The following is a 21,020-nucleotide window of genomic DNA, read 5'->3' as shown; positions in this document are numbered from 1 at the left end:
CACCAGACACCGATTTTTTTAGACGGCTGCAGCAAGAATTCACTTATGGAAAGGGCGGTACATTTGCCAACACCGGCAACAGGCAGTGCACAGTAATGATTGTATGCGTCTCAGCATTGTGTGTTCAATAAAGATTTACAACTTTGAGTCTTTTTTTTGTTCTCTCATTCGCCAGGGCTGCTGGGAGTTGTAGTTTATCAGCACCTCTGCATTTGTTCCTCTCCTGGCCGACACGTCGGGACTGCACGGAGCAGCAAATCAGGTCAGAAACCCGACTTGCTATGAAACCGACGCGGGGCTCGGGGTCGGACCTGCAGCGTTCCGGCCCCGGCCCCGGGTACTCATGTCCCGGGGAGGGGGGAGGTTGTTCCGGGCCGGGTCCGTGCAGACGCCTCGCAGTCAGCACCTCAGGGGGCGGTAGTAAATAGTAGCAGGAGAAACAGCGCCTCGGTCGGGCCGAGAACTAACTCGAGCAGTGGGGCCTCTGCTTGGATGTGAGGAGAGGCCTTGCTGGGTGGCAGCCCCGGCTCCCTGCTCTCCCTATACACACACTCGGGCCCCTGTATACCGCCCGCCATGCTGACTGCTATATACTCCCCTCTCTGGTGTCCAATGCTCAGCACCTGGGGACATTAGCACATTCATTTCGGTGCTTACTCTATGCACAAGTTTTCCCCCTAGGACTATTACAAACTGCAGGCCCAGTTTGACGCTTATCCCACTGTCTGCCTAAAAGGTGTTGCAAATCCTTTTATTAAATACGTGTAGCCTCCCACCCACCTCCCTTTTGAAAGCAGACCAATATATACATTACTGCAGAAGTTATTATAAGAAGTGACCAAGTGAAAAGGGTTGTTGCCATGTACTGACATTGTGATAATTCACCAAGGAGGTTACTTAAAGACAGGAGTGATGAAACTATTCCAGATACTGAAGCATGGCTGACGTGTACAAGCAGTAGGTATTTAATGCAGTTAACAGGGGGATTTGTTCATATCAGCTGCTAGTATGTGGGTATCAAATTCACCCTAGTTTTCCCAGGCATATACTAAACCCTCACTCCCGCTTCCTCGTCACATAATACTGTAAACAGTAATTATTGTTAACATGGTTTGTACCGGTGAATTTGCAGTGAGAAATCATTGCCTTGCTTTGATCAGTCTTGTGATAACATAAAACTGGTTCTGTCAGGACAGCACTTCCATCAATATTAGTCTAGCTCTAAATAGCAGTGTTCTCCAAGGACCATTTGACTTACCAGGTTAAAATGCTTTGTTTAGTTCTGTATGTGCTGTACGGTCCCAGTTACTGTACTTCTTGCAGATGTGTGCAGATAAAAGCAGTTTAAATTGGCATTCAGTTACCAGCCTGAGGCTGAGAGGTGCTTGGCACTAGGTAACCTGCCCGCTGCTAAGAAAATCTCTCTTCTGCTGCCTTTCAATCTTTTTCAACAACCTTCTGGGAAGACTATGGCTTAGCATGAATTGCATGTTCTGGCAATATTTTTAATCTGCAAGCTGCAATACTCATTAGAATTTCAAAATTAAACAGCTTGATTGAAGCAGTGGTTCATGTTCAAGGTCCCTTCATGTATTATAAATGCAGCAGCTGCATATTGCTATGTACCTTCAGTCCCCTGACGTTTCCTATTAAAACGTGTTTGTATATGTTGTATATATTATATTACAACAGGTAGGCTTCAGTTACTATGACCAGGGCTTTGTAACCCCACCAATATGTGACCCACCACTGTAAGGGTCAACCTACAGAAATACGACATGGCAGTCCTGGCAGGAGTCTGTGACGCCTACACCCTATGTTGGTACTCAATACAAATATACACTGTTGCTTGTTAACTGTTTCCCTAGAACCTCAATTGATTTAATATTTTCTTGAAATTGTAAATGTAATAGTGTAAGGGTTATTTTTGATTTTACCCTGAAAATGGGCATCACTTCTGTTTCTATAGCATGTATTGGTTAATGTGTTTCCGCATGCAGAGCTGAACATAGCTCATCCTGATCTTGCGTCTTTACCAGTTTTGGGTATGATTTGAGATGTCATCATATATCAGTCATGGTATCAGTACTAAAAATTGGAGTAGAAACATTTAATTTGTTTGACTACCTTTCGCTTCATAATGTGCTATGCCTAACTATATTGCACCCTTTCAATGGAAAGTTAGTTTTGAATGCAGTTAAACCGTTTTGAAGAGTGTTTTTTCTTCTTTCCTTTTTTGTTGTTAATAGTGAGAATGTGTGGTAGGTACGTCACATTCATAACTTGAAGTGTGGAAGCATATGAATCATATCGAAATTAAGTGTTAACATCATGTAAAATTAGCAGACCTTTTTACAGGAAATGAATTCAAGTCAAGTTATAACTTGGTAAAAAGCCTAGTTTTTCCCCCCTCATAATCTGGGCGGTATTCACTGCATTTGCTTATTGATATATTTCATTTTTGAACTTTTATAATGCACAGGTGAATATTCTGGCGTCGTAAAACCGGGTGATAAAACATTTCACTTTGATTTCTGAAACTGCTTGGAGCACTCCATAAAAACATCCGAAAACCAGTAACAAATGCATTTGGTTCTTCCTTTAATGACCTGTATGAGCTCATGAAATATATATATATACTATGTAATATATAGACATTTGCATAAATATACAATTGTGCCTACGTAAAATTGCTAAAGAACAAGCGGATTTGCATACCCCATTTTAGGACTTCAGTGTATCCTCTGGTTCTCCAGCACTGAGAGACCTAGAGATTTCATCAATCTGGCAAAATATAGCCACTAGGGTACAAATGGCAAGGAATAGGTTTGTTAGAAATGATTCAGCTCTGTGTACTATATGTTTCCATATGGAGAGCAAAGAAACAAACACATTTCAGGGACATATCAACACTTCAGGTCTTGGATGGATTCTTCCATGGGCTTAAAATAACTTTTAGAACCTACTGTTTCAGTATAATTAAAAAGATATTAAAAGTAAAATGCAGAAATAAAATGGAAATATAGATTTAATATAAAAGCATCTGCCCCTGTAATGCTGAAAAGTTGTCTATTTGATAATGTAACTTTTTTTTTTTTTTAAATCACATTTCCTGATTGTATTTTAGAGCTCACATACATATTTGGCGTTATGCCATCATTGACGCACTTATTTATATATTGACATCTCAATTATTTTTCTGCATTAAAAATGACTGAAATTAATGTTTCAATATCTATCTATTTTGGAACATGGTCCTGATTACTAAAAGTGCATTGTTTGCAAAGCAGTTTTGTTTTAAACTTGATTCCTATGTCTACTTTATCAAAGTTAACACCATTTAATGTTAGCACACCTATATGATTTTTTAAGATGCATCGTCAAGGATCAAAAACACCTCCATGGAAACAAGTAAATATATACAGTTTTTTTTGGTCTGCATCCTTCATAAACAAAAAGTCAAAACTCTGCGTAACCTTATATACACACATCTATCAAAACGCACAAATGTTGTCCTTTGTCTTAATTGTAACAATTTCAGACATTTAGCCACATGGTATTCCACACAGGATTTGTAGGACTTTGTTTTTTTTCATCGAGCTCCGTTACTGTTTAACGCACCGCAGCGATCATTAATTCCCACTCAAATCAAAGGGGTTTAACTCCTGTTTGGTTGCTTTACCCATAACAGAGCTTGATGAATATTAAGGTTTGCTTTAAGGGCAAGGAGTGCTATATAGTGAGTTATGACTCTGTATGTGAGATTGGATGAGCGTTGGGAAGCTTTCAGTTGAATTTCCAGCAATTTAGTATTTGTAAAAGTCTACAAAGGTATATTATTTACACCAGACCTCTAATGGTAGACATTAACAGACAGATTCTTTCCCCATGCTTTTTAGTGCAGATCTTTCCTGAGATACTGAATGACTGCTATCTATTTAAGACATTGGGTCCTGAATATTATTGGGGTATTAAGCTCCTTTTTAGGACTACACATCACTACTATACTGTTCGTAGGCAGTGTTAGGACAGGAAACTCCCAAGGACCGTACATGTGTTGTACAGCGATTCCTTATGATCATTTATATCTGACTAAACTTTCCGCTGTTGGATTTTGCACTGATGAAAGTTAAGCTTCTTGTTTGCTTTAATCACCATTAGCTGTATTAAATGCTTACAACTTCAGTTGACAAGTTAGTGCCATTCATTGCAAAGTGTCAAACCTAAAACATACAATATTTCAAGCTTGGGAATTTTGTTCTACTAGACAAGGGTCACCAACAGGTCAGGTTTTCAGGATATCTGGCTTCCGCACAGGTCTCAGTCATTGACTCAGCCTCCTGTGCTGAAGCAGAGATCCTGAAAACCTGATCTGTTGGTGGTCCTTGAGGACTGGTGTTGGCTGCCCCTTTACTAGACCATCAGTAAAAATATACACAAGTTTATTTTTATATAGGATATAGTCATACGTTTAGAATGATTGTCAGTTTGAGACTTGGCATAAACTTAAAATAAATAGAAACCTGTTTACAAGAGATCCACCTGAGGCACTTAACAGTTTATGCTGTTTTTTGCTCATCAATGTGGATGAATTTCCAGGCCTTGTTTGCAGTTCCCAGATTTTAATTTCCTGAATGCAGACTGGCAAACATTTACAAAGTTTCAATAACCTCCCCAGCCAAGCTTTACCTCGCAGTATATATCAACAATCTCAAAACATCGCATACAAATCCAAATAATTACAAATACAACATTTCTGAGAAAAGGAAAAAATAGCATGCCCCTTGATCCATAACCTACACTGTTTGTCAATATTGATACCCCCACTCTAAGGATAGGTATTTATTTACAGCTAGTATATTTATATACCAGGTACTTTGGAAAGACATATGCTGGTGTAAAAGTGACTTTAAAAGGAGAGTTTCTATGGCTGGAACAGCCTTTTTACATATGCAATAATGGCAGTAAAGCGTTAAAACAAATCACTCTAATAATAGGTAATATTGTAGGCAGTTTGTAAAATAATCTTTTTGATGTGCCAAATTCTTTATTTAATCTACTATAAAACACATCATCCTTAATAGACAAATGTACATTTTGTACGAGGGAGTCTAATTTTGGATTTATTGCAATCTGTATACCAAGTTATGTACTGTGAGGGAAAGACACCACGATTCTTAACTGCGTCTCATGGAAGTTTTTCAAGTTGCCTATATTTGATGTATTTTATAGTCGGAGTAATTTTACCCCATATCAGATGTGTTTTTTTTTTTTTTTTTTAATGAACACAGACAGGGGGGGAAATGATTGCAAGATGTGCTGACATTGTATTTATGTTATCTGTCTCCTGCTCCAACTCCTACATACAGTATAACCACTTCCCATAGCTGACCTGTTATAACTTTATTCATGCACAGCTGTTAACTACTTTGTCATTTTATTACAGCACAAAACGGTAAGGGTCCGTTTATCAAAATCTCCTGGCCACAAAACTGGGCTAAATTGGAACAAAGATCAGCACCGGATTTCTCAAAGGAAAGGCAGTCAATTGAAAGCAGTAGGAGTTTGGCATTTTGATGAATCTTCTGTAGTTCTTCCTTTTTTGCACTGGTTTTGCAGCCAGGAGACTGATACATAAACCCCTTTGTTTGTGGTTAGACTTTTCTTCCTACCATAGAGTTTTTAGCATTCACTTGGTATTTATCTTAGCTTCTGTAAAAGTCATCATCTTTTTGTTTTCTGATCAACAGCAGTGCGAGTGTGATGGATTAGATCAGGGGTGACCAACGCCAGACTTCAAGGACCACCAACAGGTCAGGTTTTCAGGATATCCCTGCTTCAGCACTGGTGGCGCAGTCATAACTGAGTCACCTGTGCTGAAGCAGGGATATCCTGAAAACCTGACCTATGGTGGCCCTTGATTACTCAAGTTGGCCACCTCTGGATTAGATGGACTAAGTTTTCTGTGTGTTAGATATTTTGCTTAGGTTCATATGTTACATTTGACACAAACACCAATGTAGAGCAGAAAACGTTACGAAACATTACATTATTAAAGGCCTCTTACATAGATGAGGTTGAGAAAAGACCTATGTCCATAAAGATCAATCTATGTTAATCTTGCATTCCTGCAATGTGGTGTTCACAGAATTTCAAGAATAACATTTGGGTTATTGTATTCCAACCACGCAATACATAAGAGCCCTATAGGCATTGAAGCATGAGTCTTCGTGCAGTTACGCTTTAAAATGGACGTGATAAGTAGTGTGTTTAAATGAGTAAATCAATGAAGCATGACTAAAGGGAATCAGTAAGAAGACCTTTCCAGGATATGCTTACTGGGCGTGTTGTATTTGGGTTGCATTAAATGTTTAACTAATTTTAAGTGTGTAAAAGGGATTTTAAACCAGTAAAGTTAATGGTTTGCTACCTCCCATCATTTGTATGTGTTCAAATTGCTCATATAAGCAACAATAGATATATTTTTAAAGACGAGCTGAGTGAAACCTCCTTTCTGTCTTTAAGCAGTTTGTAGTAGATTTTTTCCCCTACGTATTACAGTACTCTAAAAGCTTTATACTACCATCTAATTCACTATTCATTTGTTAATTGCAGCCCTGACCAAAAACACAATCAGTCTTTTTAATGGAATATACAATTTTGTTATTTGTACAACAGCCACTGAACACCCAGACATAGAGGCGTACATTCACTAAAAGTCATTATTGCTGGGTTAAAAGCAAATTGGATTTGTAGATAATTTTGTACAGTTACCGCCAAATTCACAAAAAATATTCATAAATAGGTTGCAATATTCATTCTCGTTTGCAACCCTAAAAATTGTGTTACCTTCTAGAAATCCGTGTTAATAGGCAATAGTAATTTAATTGTGTGCGTGTGTATATTTGGGGGGGATATTGCACTTTCCTACCGTAGATTGTTTCTTACAGAAACCTATGGCTGAAAATCATTTAATCCTTTGATGCTTGAAGCTACTAACACATTGCAAAGGGATGCCTTCAGGCACCAAGGGGGTTAACATACAAACACAAGTCATAACATCTATAAGTAAATATTAAGCCATTAGTGGCCCATGTGACTGACTTACTGCCCATTTTGGGCCTTTAAGGGGTTAAAAGTTTAATAAGTTCAACATTTTTTAATATTTCTTGTATCACCTATGTTAGGTTGGCTAGTAGTATCTCTCCATCTCTCACATTTTAGGCAAACAGAGCCTTAGACCAGCCTAGGGTAGGTGAAGATTGTTATTTTTTTAGGCTGTAGCTCAATATCTTTAGGTATCAGTTTAGTTAATTGCCTTACTCTGGATCAAACTGTAAATACAAATATAGGATAAGTATCTGTCTTCTAAATGTAATATAGGTTGAACTCGATGGACATCTTTTTTTTCAACCTCGCGTCTAATTAATTCCTCATTTGCATACTTTGCTGTTTAAAAGAACGCTTCCATAGTACTCCGGCCCCTTATCGCTGCTTTAGCACTTGCGATAGGACTTTAGCAAATAAGTATATAAATAACATTGGCAAAATAGCAATAACACCGTATTTTTTAATTGATCAACCTTTTGTGAATCTCTAGCCCAGTGATTTCCAACCTTTTTTGTTTGGAGGAAACCTTGAAGTATTTAAAAAAATCTCAGGGAACCCCTATCTGGCTGACACATATTAGGTTCGACAGGGGTCAGTCACAACATTTCACACCTCACGAGCCACCTCTATTTCCCACCCTTTACCCATGTATTTCTCTCCCATCCGTCTCACTAACGCTCCCCCCTCCCGCCTTGCATGTATTTATCCCTTTGCGTCTCACTCTTTCTCCCTCTTTTCCTCACTCAGTCCCTCCCGCCCCCTCTCTTCTCTCACTCGACCCCTACCTTCTGTCATTTACCCCACTCTCACTCAATCCACCCTACAAAATACATACCAAAAAACCCCACCCCGAGGGGGTCTGTGGTGCGTAGGAGGAACCCCTGAGACTGCTTCAAGGAGCCCCACAGAACCCTGGTTGGGAATCACTGGTCCAGCCCATAGTATCTTATCTTAATACTTAGGATTTCCTAAGGGCCCAGGATATGAGTACCGCTGGTCAACAGTGTGACTGGGGGAGTGTCTGGTAACTATTTTTTATGTTTTAAGTGGAATAGTATTTATATCAGCATTGAAACACACTAAATATTATATAAAGGACTGCATACATACAAAAGTCACAATTTACACAGCGAATTTCTATTTGTGCAAAAAGCTCCCCTTAAGCCTGTGAGAGCTTTTACCTGTTTTCAACCAGTTCAGCAGACAGACTTACACATACTCCTCTCTTCAGTAATTCACTTCCATGCACTGCTGTGTTATTGGGATCTGGGTGCCTTTTACTTCAGTCAGCTGCAGGTGCTTCTGCATGATTAAAGGCCTTAGCAGGCAGACAGAAAGTGTGTGTGTGTGTGTGTGTGTGTGTGTGTGTGTGTGTGTGTGTGTGTGTGTGTGTGTGTGTGTGTGTGTGTGTGTGTGTGTGTGTGTGTGTGTGTGTGTGTGTGTGTGTGTGTGTGTGTGTGTGTGTGTGTGTGTTAATTTTCATCAATGGGAAAACCCACTACATTCTACTATTTAAAATAACATGAAGCATCTTAGGATTTAAAGAAATACACAATGTCAAGAATCCATCTACAATGGTTTACTTAAAAATATATCGTTATGGTTTGCTTCTTTTACCATTTAAGCTGCCCCCTGCAGCATTCATATGTTTATTATTAACCCTTTCATTTCAAGCAAGGGAGGGGATTGTGCTCCCCCCCCAAGGGCAGGGGATTTTGCCAAGAAGAGTTTACATTTTTTGCACTGTGCTTGGGGACATTTGAGATTTGGAGAGAATGAATGAGAAACAATCAGTGTCTGCTTTTTATGAAGAAGAGCTAAATACAAGCCCATCCCTTCACCCCACCCCCTCCCCCCAATACACAGGTAGTGATGCAGTAACATGAATTTGTTTTAGTGACAGTTGTTGCCTTGTTAATTGTAGAAAGTGAAATAGTTTCCAAGCTTGTGAAGGAATAGTAAGAGACCTGCACAGATCACCTCACGGGGAATTCTCTGCCAGTTCTTGTCAACCAGTTCTCCAAAGGGGCAAGATCACAAAACACTGAGGCGTAGAAGGGTCGCATGCTTACTGTCATTTCAATGCATAGAACGACGTGACAATTAGAATGTTTCAACATTTTGAAAGCATTTAGAATATCTGCACCGTACATATTTACATTACCTTATCGAAGTGAGTTTCAGTGTAAAAATGGCACTTTGCTGCAGTTAATTTCATACTAATTGCTTATGCAGTTGTAGAGCCCTGCCCTATGCAGTGCTATTGCATTTTTTTGTTTTTGTCGATGTCACTACCATGACCTATTTTGTGAAATTGCACTGATGCTCACAGTTGGGAATTTAATGACTTCATAGGAAAAAAGACTCAATTGTTCAATGGCCCTCACTTTGCCAGTCAATTGCCCCAGGGTATATCAAGCAGATGAGTCAATATGTCAAATTGTAAAGAGCAATACAAAGGAGATTGTAAAGAGAGCCCATACTAAAGTATTGCACAGAAATACCAGTCTCTTAAGGATCAGAATCGGTGAGATTTGAGGGTTCTGGGACAAAAAGTTATCTTAATGGAAAAGTACTCATTTTTATCAGCGAAACTGAAGCCTACGAGAAGGCTGATGCTAAAAATCAGTGAGTCCGACTCCAAAGCAGTAACCGAGAACCAGGGAGAACTGACAGGTCTGAGAGCATTTACAGTAAATACAATGTTAAATAATGAAAAACATTATTAAACTGCTTGGGTGCCAGAGAGGCCAGCAATCAATGCATTTATCCACAGCCATCATATGTAATAAAGATCTGGTGGGTTACGGTAGCTTTATTTGATGACTATAAGTACGCATTTAAGACTACTGTATGATTAGAACAATACAGTGACAAATGTGAGCTGGTGCTTTAGGCCTCTAGTAAAAGGTAGAAGTGAGGGAGAGGCCAGAATGAGGGATTTGTGAGAAGGGAGTTCTCTGTGAGGTAAAACTAAATCCGAAATGACACGTTGTTTACTCATTTTTTTTTTCTTTCAGCGGGCTTATTTCCTGTCCAGATGGGTTTACATGAACAGAGCTACACGTTTGTGATATCACATAGAAGGTGAGGGTTTTTTGACATTTCTACATATTTGTTCCTAAATGCATCAGCAATGGAATGAATGATCATTTTATCAGCAAGAACATCTACTGAAATTCTAATGATAAATGTTGCCCCCAAATAAGAATTTTAGGGATTAATGCACTGAAAACTGCAGCATGTTGGTTGTATGTCCCCTTGGGTCAGATTAGAGAAAGGAGACTTCTGCTGCCTCATTTTTGGTCCAGTTGTTCTTCAATTCCTGGTAAGTAGTCACAATGTTTATTGGAACTGATTACGCAACCCAAATACAGTATATAGTACAGTATTGGTTGTGGTGCTCATACAAGTAGTATATAAACTGGTGCAAACAGTAAAACGTTGTCCAATGAGAGGTAAGAATAGCTAGTCATTGTGACTAATACTGTAGTAATTCCCACCTTTTATCCCATGGGTACCATAGTAGGCTTTTCTGCTGCTTTAAAGCTTGGCTTCTTTTTTTTTTTTTTTTTTTACTATTAAAGGGGTTTATTTTTTTTTTTACTATTAAAGGGGTTTATATGTGTTTAAGCTCTGGTGCTCTTCCATAATATCTCTTGTGTAGTTGGAATTATTCATTCATAATGTGTTTATTAGATGCTTATAGTTACAATCAATTAATTGGCTTCCTTAAACAAATGTAACTGCAATTTGACTGTTTTTGTTAGTTTGGGGGGAAAAAAATGCATACTTTCTTTTAATTTTGGGCCTCTGAATGGGGAAGTGTTTTTCTGTCAAAGTTTTCCTCTGTCCTTATATCACCCTGTCATTATCAGTGCCAAAAAAGTAAAGGAAGTGGGAGACTAAGTGTCTGTGCTAACTCCTGTTGGTGATTTCATACCCAAGTGGGTAACAAAGTGGGGATCCAACCCCTCAACCGCCCAAACTAACTTCAAAAACATATTTAAAAGTATATATGTGTTGTTTTTTTTTTTTTTAAATGAAAGGCATCAAACCCCTTAAACATGTCACTAGTATTAGGTCACCTTGGTCCTAGGAGGGACTGTCCCTTTGTGGTTTTGGTTCTGCGATGGTAGATGCGCTGTAATGTATGTAAATTGGGACGGCTTACAGTGAGATCAAGAATAATGTTGGCAATACATCATTAAGCTTTAACAAATAACTGCTTAATAGCACCTCTAAAAGGTGATATAAAAAAAAATTGTTAATTTAAAAAATGTGCACACAGATCTGACATGTTCATACACCAAGTGGATTCCAACCCCACGTGAAATTCTGCAGAACCCCAACCCTCTCTAATAGCATGTCTGAGATCAGATGCATTGTAAGGAATCCCAACTCCTTCTTATAGCGCGTTGGAGATCAGATGCATTGTAAATTCTTCTGTGTTTGGTACAATTTTCAAATGACTTAAAACTTGCTGGGAATCCTTTAGTGATGCCCGGGGGGACCCAAGTGTTCCTAGGACCACTGACCTAAACCGTGTTCTAAATCATCTAACAGAGCACTGAGCAGCTTCTCACCGCAGGATGTGTCTAAAAATGTTTTGTTGTTGTAACTGACACTTCTGCAGCTTCACTGCTACATTTGCAGTGATTCAACCTCTGGAGCAACCTTTTGTTGGTGCAAGGATTATTTAGGTCATCAGGGTGGCATATTGAAGTCAAAAAGCCCTTTTGAAAATAGACAATATTTGAGTTTAGAAAGTCTGTATAACAGCAGCATAGTGCAGTTTGTCAGTGCACACATTTTGAAGCATTCATGCCAGTACAGTGTGCGTATGTGTTTCTACTTTCAATGATATCGCTCATTGAAGGTGGTCGCTGTTGAACAGCTTCTGATTTCCCATAGGTTTGTGATGATACCGATCACGTTATAACCACTTTCTGAATTCCTCCGGCATATTTCAGGCTTTACCTTTGGTGTCAATCCAAATTCTTCCTGCACGTTTTATAGTCACAGAAGTAGGAATGTCCAGTGAGCCAAACAAAACAATTTTGGGAGATTTACACAAAAAAACAAACTAATTTTATTGAAACTGTTGTCTTCAGTGAGGAGGGGGACTTCATTGAAGGGAGTGTTATGTCTTTCCATATCATATAGATATAGGAGAATGTGTTAATCTAGATTCTAGAATGATCATGAAACATGGTTCTCAACCCTCTACAACAAGGTTGTTCAAACTGGGCACCTTGAGGGGGGGGGGGGGTGCGCGGCACACATTTAAATAAAACGCCGGGGGAGCGCGTGAGGCTTCTGTATGTCTCTCACCTTCTCTCCGGCAAATGGCAATGCGTCGTGAAGTCAAAAGACGCCGCAGATGCCGGAGAAAATGTAAGGGGGTGGTGGGGCGACGGACGCATGAGAGCAGGCAGGGGGGCGCATACAAAGAAGTTTGTGCCCCCCCGCTTTACAACATGCTATTCAAATGCATGTTACATTTATTGTGGGCTCGTACATTGATCCTGAAACCTTGTGTGGCCAGGGGTGCCAAGGCAATGTGAGAAAGGAAGTCACAGTTAAGATGCACTGCTACAGCTGCTGATTTTTTGTGGGGTGTATACAGTAGTTGGAGGAACTGAGCACCAGGACAGCACATCAATTTTGAAAAAATAATGAAGATTTTTATTATGTGTCAAAGTTTCGGTTCTTTATACATACTTTCTGAGGAAGGTGTATAAAGCACCAAAATGTTGACACACAAATAAAAATAAATATTTTTATTATTGTCTGTTGTGCCGTCCTGGTGCTCTGTTCCTCTAAGGAAAGAAGTGCTCATCTAGAATTGAATTACTACACACAGCAACTGTGATAAATATGAACCTCTCCATCTGAGAGCTTGCGCTAAGAGGTGACGTATAGATTAGTTTCGCATATATTATCTGTATCAAAGGAAGCACTCAAAAATAAAAAAATAATTTAATATTGATTAGAATAAATAAGGAGAGGTGCAAAAATATGTCCTTAAAATAGGTGATGGCACAACCCCCCTAGACTGTAATACACAAAGTAACAAAATACATTGCACACACCAAGGGTATGAAAATAGAAAAATATATTATCAGAAAGAATACAGAAGTATATGCAAACCGCAAAATACAGAGACCCTGCCTAGACTGCATAACGTTTCGGGGAGCGACCCCTTTTTCAGATACAGCTTGTGTATACTGTTTATTTTTATTTTTTTTTAAATATATTTTTTCTGTATTCATACCCTTGGCGTGTGCTTTCAACCCCTTTTTTTTTTAAATTATTATTATTATATGGTAGTTTGATACTTTGTGTATTATAGGAATGTACAGCTAATGTTCTCATGTAAACTGTTAAAGCAGCACTTCTGCTTTTTTAAAATAGGTTGATGCAGGGGGTCTCCGGAGTTGTACTGCATTCATTTCAGCTCCGGGGACCCCCTGCTTCCCGAGATACTTACCTCGGAACGAGTTGCCAGTAGTAACCCAGACGGGGCTAGTTGGAGCTATCAATATGGCAGCTTAAATGTTCCGCATCCTCCAGGCCAATAGGAAGCCGTGACGTCATCCCTTGCGGCTTCCTATTGGCCACTGGATGCGGGAGCTTTAAACTGCACAGATACCGACCGCACCTATGAAGGCAAGTATCACGGGAAGCAGGGGTCCAGGGGAGCTGAAATTAACACCGTTCAGCTCCGCAGAACCCCTGCTTCAAATCTATTTTTTTTTTTTTTTTTTTTAAACATAGTGTCACCAGGAGTGCTCCTTTAAAATGCAATGAACTGATTCATTAAGGTCGGGAGTTTGTAGGCATGAATGGTACAGTATTTTGTTTGATAATGTTATTTTGTGGAACTCCCTCCTATCCAAAAAAAATGTCCTAGAGCAGGGGTGCGCAAAGTGTTTGAGCTGTGTCAGCCCCAGCGCTCGCGCCTTCCCCTTTTCTGTGACCCGGCGTCAAATGACGCAGCGGGTCATTTGACGTCCCGTGACCCTAACAGCGTCATTTGATGAGCGTTGCCATGGCGACGCGTACATCACATGACCTCAGTCGCGTTGCCATAGTGACGTGTCCAGAAGACTACAGAACCCTGGTAAGTTGAGGTTGCAGAGGCCTCATGCCAACCCCCGGCATTTAACTTAATTGCCTCGGGGAAGAGCTCGGGGCCGCTGCAACCGCCGTGCCCCCCTCAACAAAATCCTGCGCATCCCTGGTCTAGAGTTAAAATACACCTATTTCTGTAGATTCTTTGGGAACGTTGCATGCAAACAAAGTTTGACTTATATAGTCTTATTTTTTTTTTTGTTTCAGATTGAACGTTGATCACCCCTTATTTTGGAGGTCCTAAAATCGCAATACCTGGAAATCCAAGACATTAAAATTGTTATATTTTTTTTTGTAAAAAAATAAATAAAGGAACAAATTGCAGCATACAGGATGACGTCAGAACTGGAGAGCAGCCTCACTGCTATGGATTGGCTTCCGCAGATCAAAGTGAGAGCACCTATTCAAAATGCTGATTCCGCTCAACATACTCATGGAACGGGTATTGCAAAGAAAAACACACTCCTTGACCCAAATACAACACTGGACCAGGAAGAAGTACAACAGCACAAAGACGGAAAGCCTCCATATAGTTACGCCAGCCTCATTACTTTTGCAATTAACAGTTCACCAAAAAAGAAAATGACTTTAAGTGAGATTTACCAGTGGATCTGTGATAATTTCCCATACTATAAAGAGGCCGGCAGCGGCTGGAAGGTAAGATTGTGTTCTTTGGGGTTTTCCAAGGCTGAGTAAACGAATTGAGTTGGGGCTGGGGCTCTCAACTTCAGTCGTGAAGGGCCACCGGCAGGTCAGGTTTCACCCCCCCCCCCCAACTTTCTTTTATTGTTTTGCACATTAATTCAGAAATAAGAGAGCAAGGATTGGGGAGTGAAGGGTTGCAGAAAGAAAAAGGGAGGGTATGGGGTGATATTTGAAGGAATATACATACATCTGTTCAGCAGACCTTTAGATAGTTTATATACTTTAACATTTTATCGGTAAAGTTCTGGTGGGGTATAGTATAGGGACCATCTATAGAGGACATTGTACCCATGTTCTTTTATGAATGTGCTAATGGAACTTTTGATTGTGGCTACCCATATGTCCATCCAGTCTTCCATCTGTAATGTCTCTGATCCCGCTGTCCGTCGTGCGGCCGACCCAACAAGCCAGGCCTGCCGCTCCGACAATTGCATGTGTAAATGTCCCATGCGGGACCGCTACACTACCTAGACAGGCCGCTCAGAGCGGCTTATCTAGGCAGTGTAGCGGTTCCGTGCGGGACACTTAAACATGGGTTTGTCGGAGCGGCATGCCTTGCTTGGCTTGTTTTGGGCGCAGAAGTGGGTATCGCAGCATAGAGTCCCGCAGTGAGCTGCCCTGTGGCGAAGTGTCTGCTGGTGGCATTTTGTTCACGGCCAAATGTCCCGTTCCACTGGGGGACCTGTTCTTAGTCAGGAGCCAAAGAAGACAATCTATTGGGGTCGGGGGGCTGTCACTTCTCTCTCCTAGTCCACCCAAACCTGAGTGCCTTTTTGAACATGCCAGAGAGTAAGCTGGGCCATTTGGGCCGCCCCATATTATGACATAAAGCACGGGATGGCTAATTCCTCGCCATCTCCTTGTGAAGAACCAGAATTTCCTTTCGGACTCTTGTTTTTTTTTATTTGCCCATATGAAGCAAGAGGTTTTGTTTTTGAGTTCTATGTCTGAGTTTTTCATTGGAATGGGAAGTGTTTAAAATAGTTATAAAGTATCTTTGGAAGGAGATTCATTTTAACTGCTTGGATCCAAGAGATTGCATATTTCGGCCAGGTTTCCATGCTTTTTGTCATGGTTTTAACTTTATACAGGACATTTTACTGTCGTAGTGAGGTTTATGCCTAAATATTTAAGAGAATTGTCCTTCCATTTAAACTCAATTACTTTCAAGGAGTATTATCGTATCTTGTGGGATGTTTAGAGCTAAGGCTTGAGATTTGTTGTTAATGATCTGAAGGCCTGGTAATGCTGCACATTTTTGTAATATTTTAAAGACATTGGGGAGGGAAGTCAGATGTTTAGTCAAGGTCAGAATGAAGTCAGCAAAGAGCGCTATTTTGTGGGCTTGGGCACCCACGTTGACTCCTGATGGGTTCATCAGCTCTGATAAGTGCCGCTAGGGGTTCTATATATAGAGCGAAAATCAGCGGTGACAAAAGGCAACCCTGCCTAGTTCCTCCGCTTATGGGTATCACCTCAGATTTGAAGTACAAAACAATAGGTAGTGCTAATATAATAACAGAAAAATAAATATGAATGAATAATGAGCAGCGTAGATATAACTCCTGACCCCTGGTCAGATAGAAGCAATGGAATTGGAAATTATATCTCTGGCGCACACAACAAATAAATAAATAAATTCATACAACCAGATGGTGTACTGGCAGATCCAAGGAGGATCTCTGCAGGAAGCAGTCAAATATGAAATATAAAAGAACAAAAACACATAGTGTAATATTGCAAACACTAAAAACAAACTAACTGACAAAGACTAACATCTGTTGCTGAAACCACACAGGTGACTGATATAAAAAAACATTTAATATAACATATATTTAAAGAATGATCGCATAGATAACAATACTGAAGGTCCCACTATATCCTGCTGGGGCTGAAGTACCCGCTTACCGGAATGAAGATGGCAAATGGCAGTGGATAATCAGAGAGTATCCCCTCTAATAGAACGCCGGTACAGCTCCTGCACTTCTCACTGGTGTCTGCCGTGTAGCGTTGGTTTCAGATGAAACATCAAGCCTCGCTCTCACCGGGGCAGGGAATGCAGACTGTCTGTGTTGCCTCCGTCCTCCGTCAGTTGGACATGCGCAGAGGCGCCAAACATCAGCAGGTTCTCGGCCGCAGATTCGCCAACTCCTCGTCTGTAGCATGGGGGCTAATGGCGGCAAATTCAAAGATGCTCCGAGTGGGAGAAACAGCACGGCACGGCTTATGGGAAATAAACCAGCAGATGGACAAGGCAGTGATTCGTGGGACCACCCAACTCGTTTCGGAAGCCTCAGCTTAGGAAACCCCCATGCTACAGGCGAGGAGTTGGCGAATCTGCGGCCGAGAACCTGCTGATGTTTGGCGCCTCTGCGCATGTCCAACTGACGGAGGACGGAGGCAACACAGACAGTCTGCATTCCCTGCCCCGGTGAGAGCGAGGCTTGATGTTTCATCTGAAACTAACGCTACACGGCAGACACCAGTGAGAAGTGCAGGAGCCTTACCGGCGTTCTATGAGAGGGGATACTCTCTGATTATCCACTGCCATTTGCTATCTTCATTCCGGTAAGCGGGTACTTCAGCCCCAGCAGGATATAGTGGGACCTTCAGTATTGTTATCTATGCGATCATTCTTTAAATATATGTTATATTAAATGGTTTTTTTTTATATCAGTCACCTGTGTGGTTTCAGCAACAGTTGTTAGTCTTTGTCAGTTAGTTTGTTTTTAGTGTTTGCAATATTACACTATGTGTTTTTGTTCTTTTATATTTCATATTTGACTGCTTCCTGCGGAGATCATCCTTGGATCTGCCAGTACACCATCTGGTTGTATGAATTTATTTATTTGTTGTGAGCGCCAGAGATATAATTTCCAATTCCATTACCTCAGATTTGAAGCCAGCACTGTTTATCTCGGCCGTGGGGTGACTATAGGAGCTTTTAATTTCAGTAAAAAAGCCGTTTGGTATACCTAATGATTTCGGGATTTGGAAAAGTAAGCTCCAATGCACTATATCAAATGCCTTGGCTGTATCCAAGGCTAGGACTACAGTAGGGCCTGGAGTTACCCCTCCTGTGCTAAGCAGTCATCATGCTACCAGCCAAAGGATGAACCACACACACCTTCTGCCTTTTTAATGTATATGCGGAAGAACAGTACAAAAATGCATGGCATTCAACACATCTCTACTATTACTTTTGTGTTATATAGAACCTCAATTATTTGGAGCTTTCACTGAATGTAAACAAGTTTATGGAGGAAAAACACCATGAAAGCAGACTGTTTAACCCTTTCCAGTGGAATTGGCTGAAATGAATCAGATTGATTAGGTGCCTTGTAGTAGCTGAAGCTTGTCTTTGTGGCATGAAGCCCACTTTATCTGGGAGGACCATACTAGGTAGGAATCTATTTAATCTATTGCCCATGATTTTGGATAAAATGTTGATGTCTGTGTTTATCAGCGATATTGGTCTGTCATTTTCACAATCCGAGGGATCTTTCCCTTTTTATGGGATCTGGACTAATATTGGCCATTTGCATTTATTTAGGAATATGGGCACCTTTCAGAACCTCATTACAAAAATCTGCAATATGGGGCGCTAGTATTTTTGCAAGCTTCTTGTAATAGAGGTTAGAATAGCCATCTGGAACTTGCGTTTTGTTTGGTTTTAATCCCTATACCACCTCTGTAATTTCAACTATGAACGGTTCATTTAGGGCTTTCTGGGCTGCGCTATTTAATTTGGGTAGAGTAATAAAGCTCAATGTGTCCCTCAACAGTTCTTCGTTTTATATGTTCTTGTACTGGGGCATCACTCTTAGAAATGGTTTTATAACATTTATGGAATTCCTCCAGTATGAGCTCTGCCTGATAGAATGTATATTTCTTGCTTGGGTCTTATTATTCAGTTTGTGGGCTAGCGTGCTATCGGCTCTATTCCCCTTACGTAGAACATTTGAGAGGTCCAGCTGGTTGGTCTTTCTGTGGCTTCTATCAAACATATATTGAGTTTCCCTCTAACTTCCATGATCTGTGCCAGGAGTTTGTGTGTGTTTGTTTGTATGCTGTTTCAAGGTGATTTAATTGGGCTGACAGGAGGTTTATTTTCTCATTGCAGAGCCTTTTCCTGGTTTCTGCTATTTTACTCAGAATCCCTCTAATGGTGGCCTTGTCGGCTATCCACATCAGGGAGGATGAGGTACCAGAAGTGCCATTTGTTTTAAAATAGTGACATAATTCTGTGCCTACTTCCAGCAGGATTTCAGGATAGTTATGAGGGAGAAGGGAGACCAAAAAGCGCACCAGCACAAACGGAGCAGGAAGAACCCAGGACAAAAAAATGATTAAAAGGGCACTTTAATGTGGCAAAAGACCCATCCAATGCATTTCGAACGTCGCAGTGTTCTTTTTCCTTGAAAAAGAACGCTGCGACGTTCGAAATGCATTGGATGGGTCTTTTGCCACATTAAAGTGCCCTTTTAATCATTTTTTTGTCCTGGGTTCTTCCTGCTCCGTTTGTGCTGGTGCGCTTTTTGGTCTCCCTTTTCCCTGTATTGCATTGAGTAGCTGCACAGCCTGCCTGCCTGCCCTACCAGGATGTGAGTACTTGTATATTTTTCAGGGGAACCTGCCAATGAGACTGATGGTGAGTGGGTTGCACCACACACCACCTGTCTTCAGGAGGATAGTACCCATTATATGACACAATAGGTACTATATCAATTGTTAGTACCCTGGTGTAGTGGTCTGGCTTATTATCATTTTGAGATATACCTGCATTTGAGCGCTTCAGCTATTTTCCATATAGTTATGAGGGAGTTAAGTCTACATGATTTTGGGGAGGATGACTCCTTTTTAAGGTTTTTTTTAGACTATGGCGTGGTCGGACTAAGTAATATTGTGAATTTTATAATCTATTAGTAGAGGGATTATTGCAGTTTCCAGGAAGATGGTCTATACAAGAGTATGTTTGATGTGGGTTGGAGAAAAATATATTGTTTCTTTCTTTGGGATGGGAGTTTCACCATATATCAATCCGGTTTCTTATCTTGTAGTTTAGTAGATAGGCGGTTAGAATCCTTGGTGGGCAGTCGGGCAGGGCCCTGGGAATTAATTTGTGCTGGTTCTCTTGCCTGCCTCTATTTGCTGGGCTCTTGTTCGCTCTTGTCTTAAGGGAACCTTTGTTCCATGTAGGTTTTTGTGGTTTGGGCGGTGAAGTTTCCGTGCTGGGCCTCGGATCTTTCTTATTACACTTCTCTGGCAGACCGCAGAGCTCTTCCTGTTGAGTCGCATTGGTACCTTTTTGTAACTGGCGGTCACTCTAAAGGGGAAGTACCATCTGTATTTTGTTATTTCTCCAAAGGACCTCGGTAATTTGTTTCATCTCGCAGCGTTGTAGTGGAGTGGATGCTATGTCAGTGTAAATCGGGATCTGAGACACTTCCATCACGATCAATGGGTTCCTGCGAGCAGCACTCATTAGTGCTTCCTTGAAATTGTAATAATGAAGTCTTGTGACCACGTCTCTTGCTGGGTCTGTTGGGTCTGGCTTGGATGTTAGTGCTTATGGGCCCTGTCTAGTTGTAATTGGGCCTCACTCGCTTCCTGTAGGAGAAGTTTGAATAGTTACATAGTTACATAGTAGATGAGGTTGAAAAAAGACATAGGTCCATCAAGTTCAACCTATGCTAAATTTAGACAACAGATACTTTATCCTATATCTATACTTACTTATTGATCCAGAGGAAGGCAAACAAAAAACCCCATTAAGGGGAAAAATTAATTCCTTCCTGACTCCTGTAGGTATGGTTCTATCTGGGATTTAGTTTCAGGTATCCTGTTGGTAGCCCCTCGTGGAAGAAAGACTTTATGTGGTTGAAGAGGTTTGCCATATCTTGTCGCATACTGTATGAATCTGAGTTAATGTGTCGTTCAGAGTCTGATTCCCTTGTGCCACGTGGAGAGTTGCCATTTCCGAGCGCCTTAGTTTTCTTCAGGCCTTTGCGCCTTTTAAAGAACTCCAACACTTCTCACAACGGAGTCTCTTTTATTTTTTATTTATT

The 21,020-nt window shown here is 40.7% G+C and overlaps 1 protein-coding gene across 2 annotated transcripts in view; it reads left to right on the top strand.

Annotated features, from left to right (window-relative positions):
* Positions 1-168: 168 nt before the first annotated feature.
* Positions 169-21,020, top strand: part of FOXJ3 (forkhead box J3) — a 52,463-nt gene continuing 31,611 nt past the window's right edge. The window contains exons 1-3 of one of the 2 annotated variants that reach the window (XM_075605086.1): positions 169-262; positions 10,131-10,197; positions 14,455-14,904. In XM_075605086.1, coding sequence (XP_075461201.1) covers positions 14,581-14,904 — 324 coding nt within the window. In that variant the 5' untranslated portion in view covers positions 169-262; positions 10,131-10,197; positions 14,455-14,580. The other variant, XM_075605087.1, reaches the window with a different exon arrangement.

This window comes from Ascaphus truei, chromosome 6, assembly GCF_040206685.1.
Source record: "Ascaphus truei isolate aAscTru1 chromosome 6, aAscTru1.hap1, whole genome shotgun sequence".
Taxonomy (NCBI): Eukaryota; Metazoa; Chordata; class Amphibia; order Anura; family Ascaphidae; genus Ascaphus; species Ascaphus truei.
Note: the sequence above shows the minus strand (reverse complement) of the source record. Positions and strands in the feature narration are given on the sequence as shown.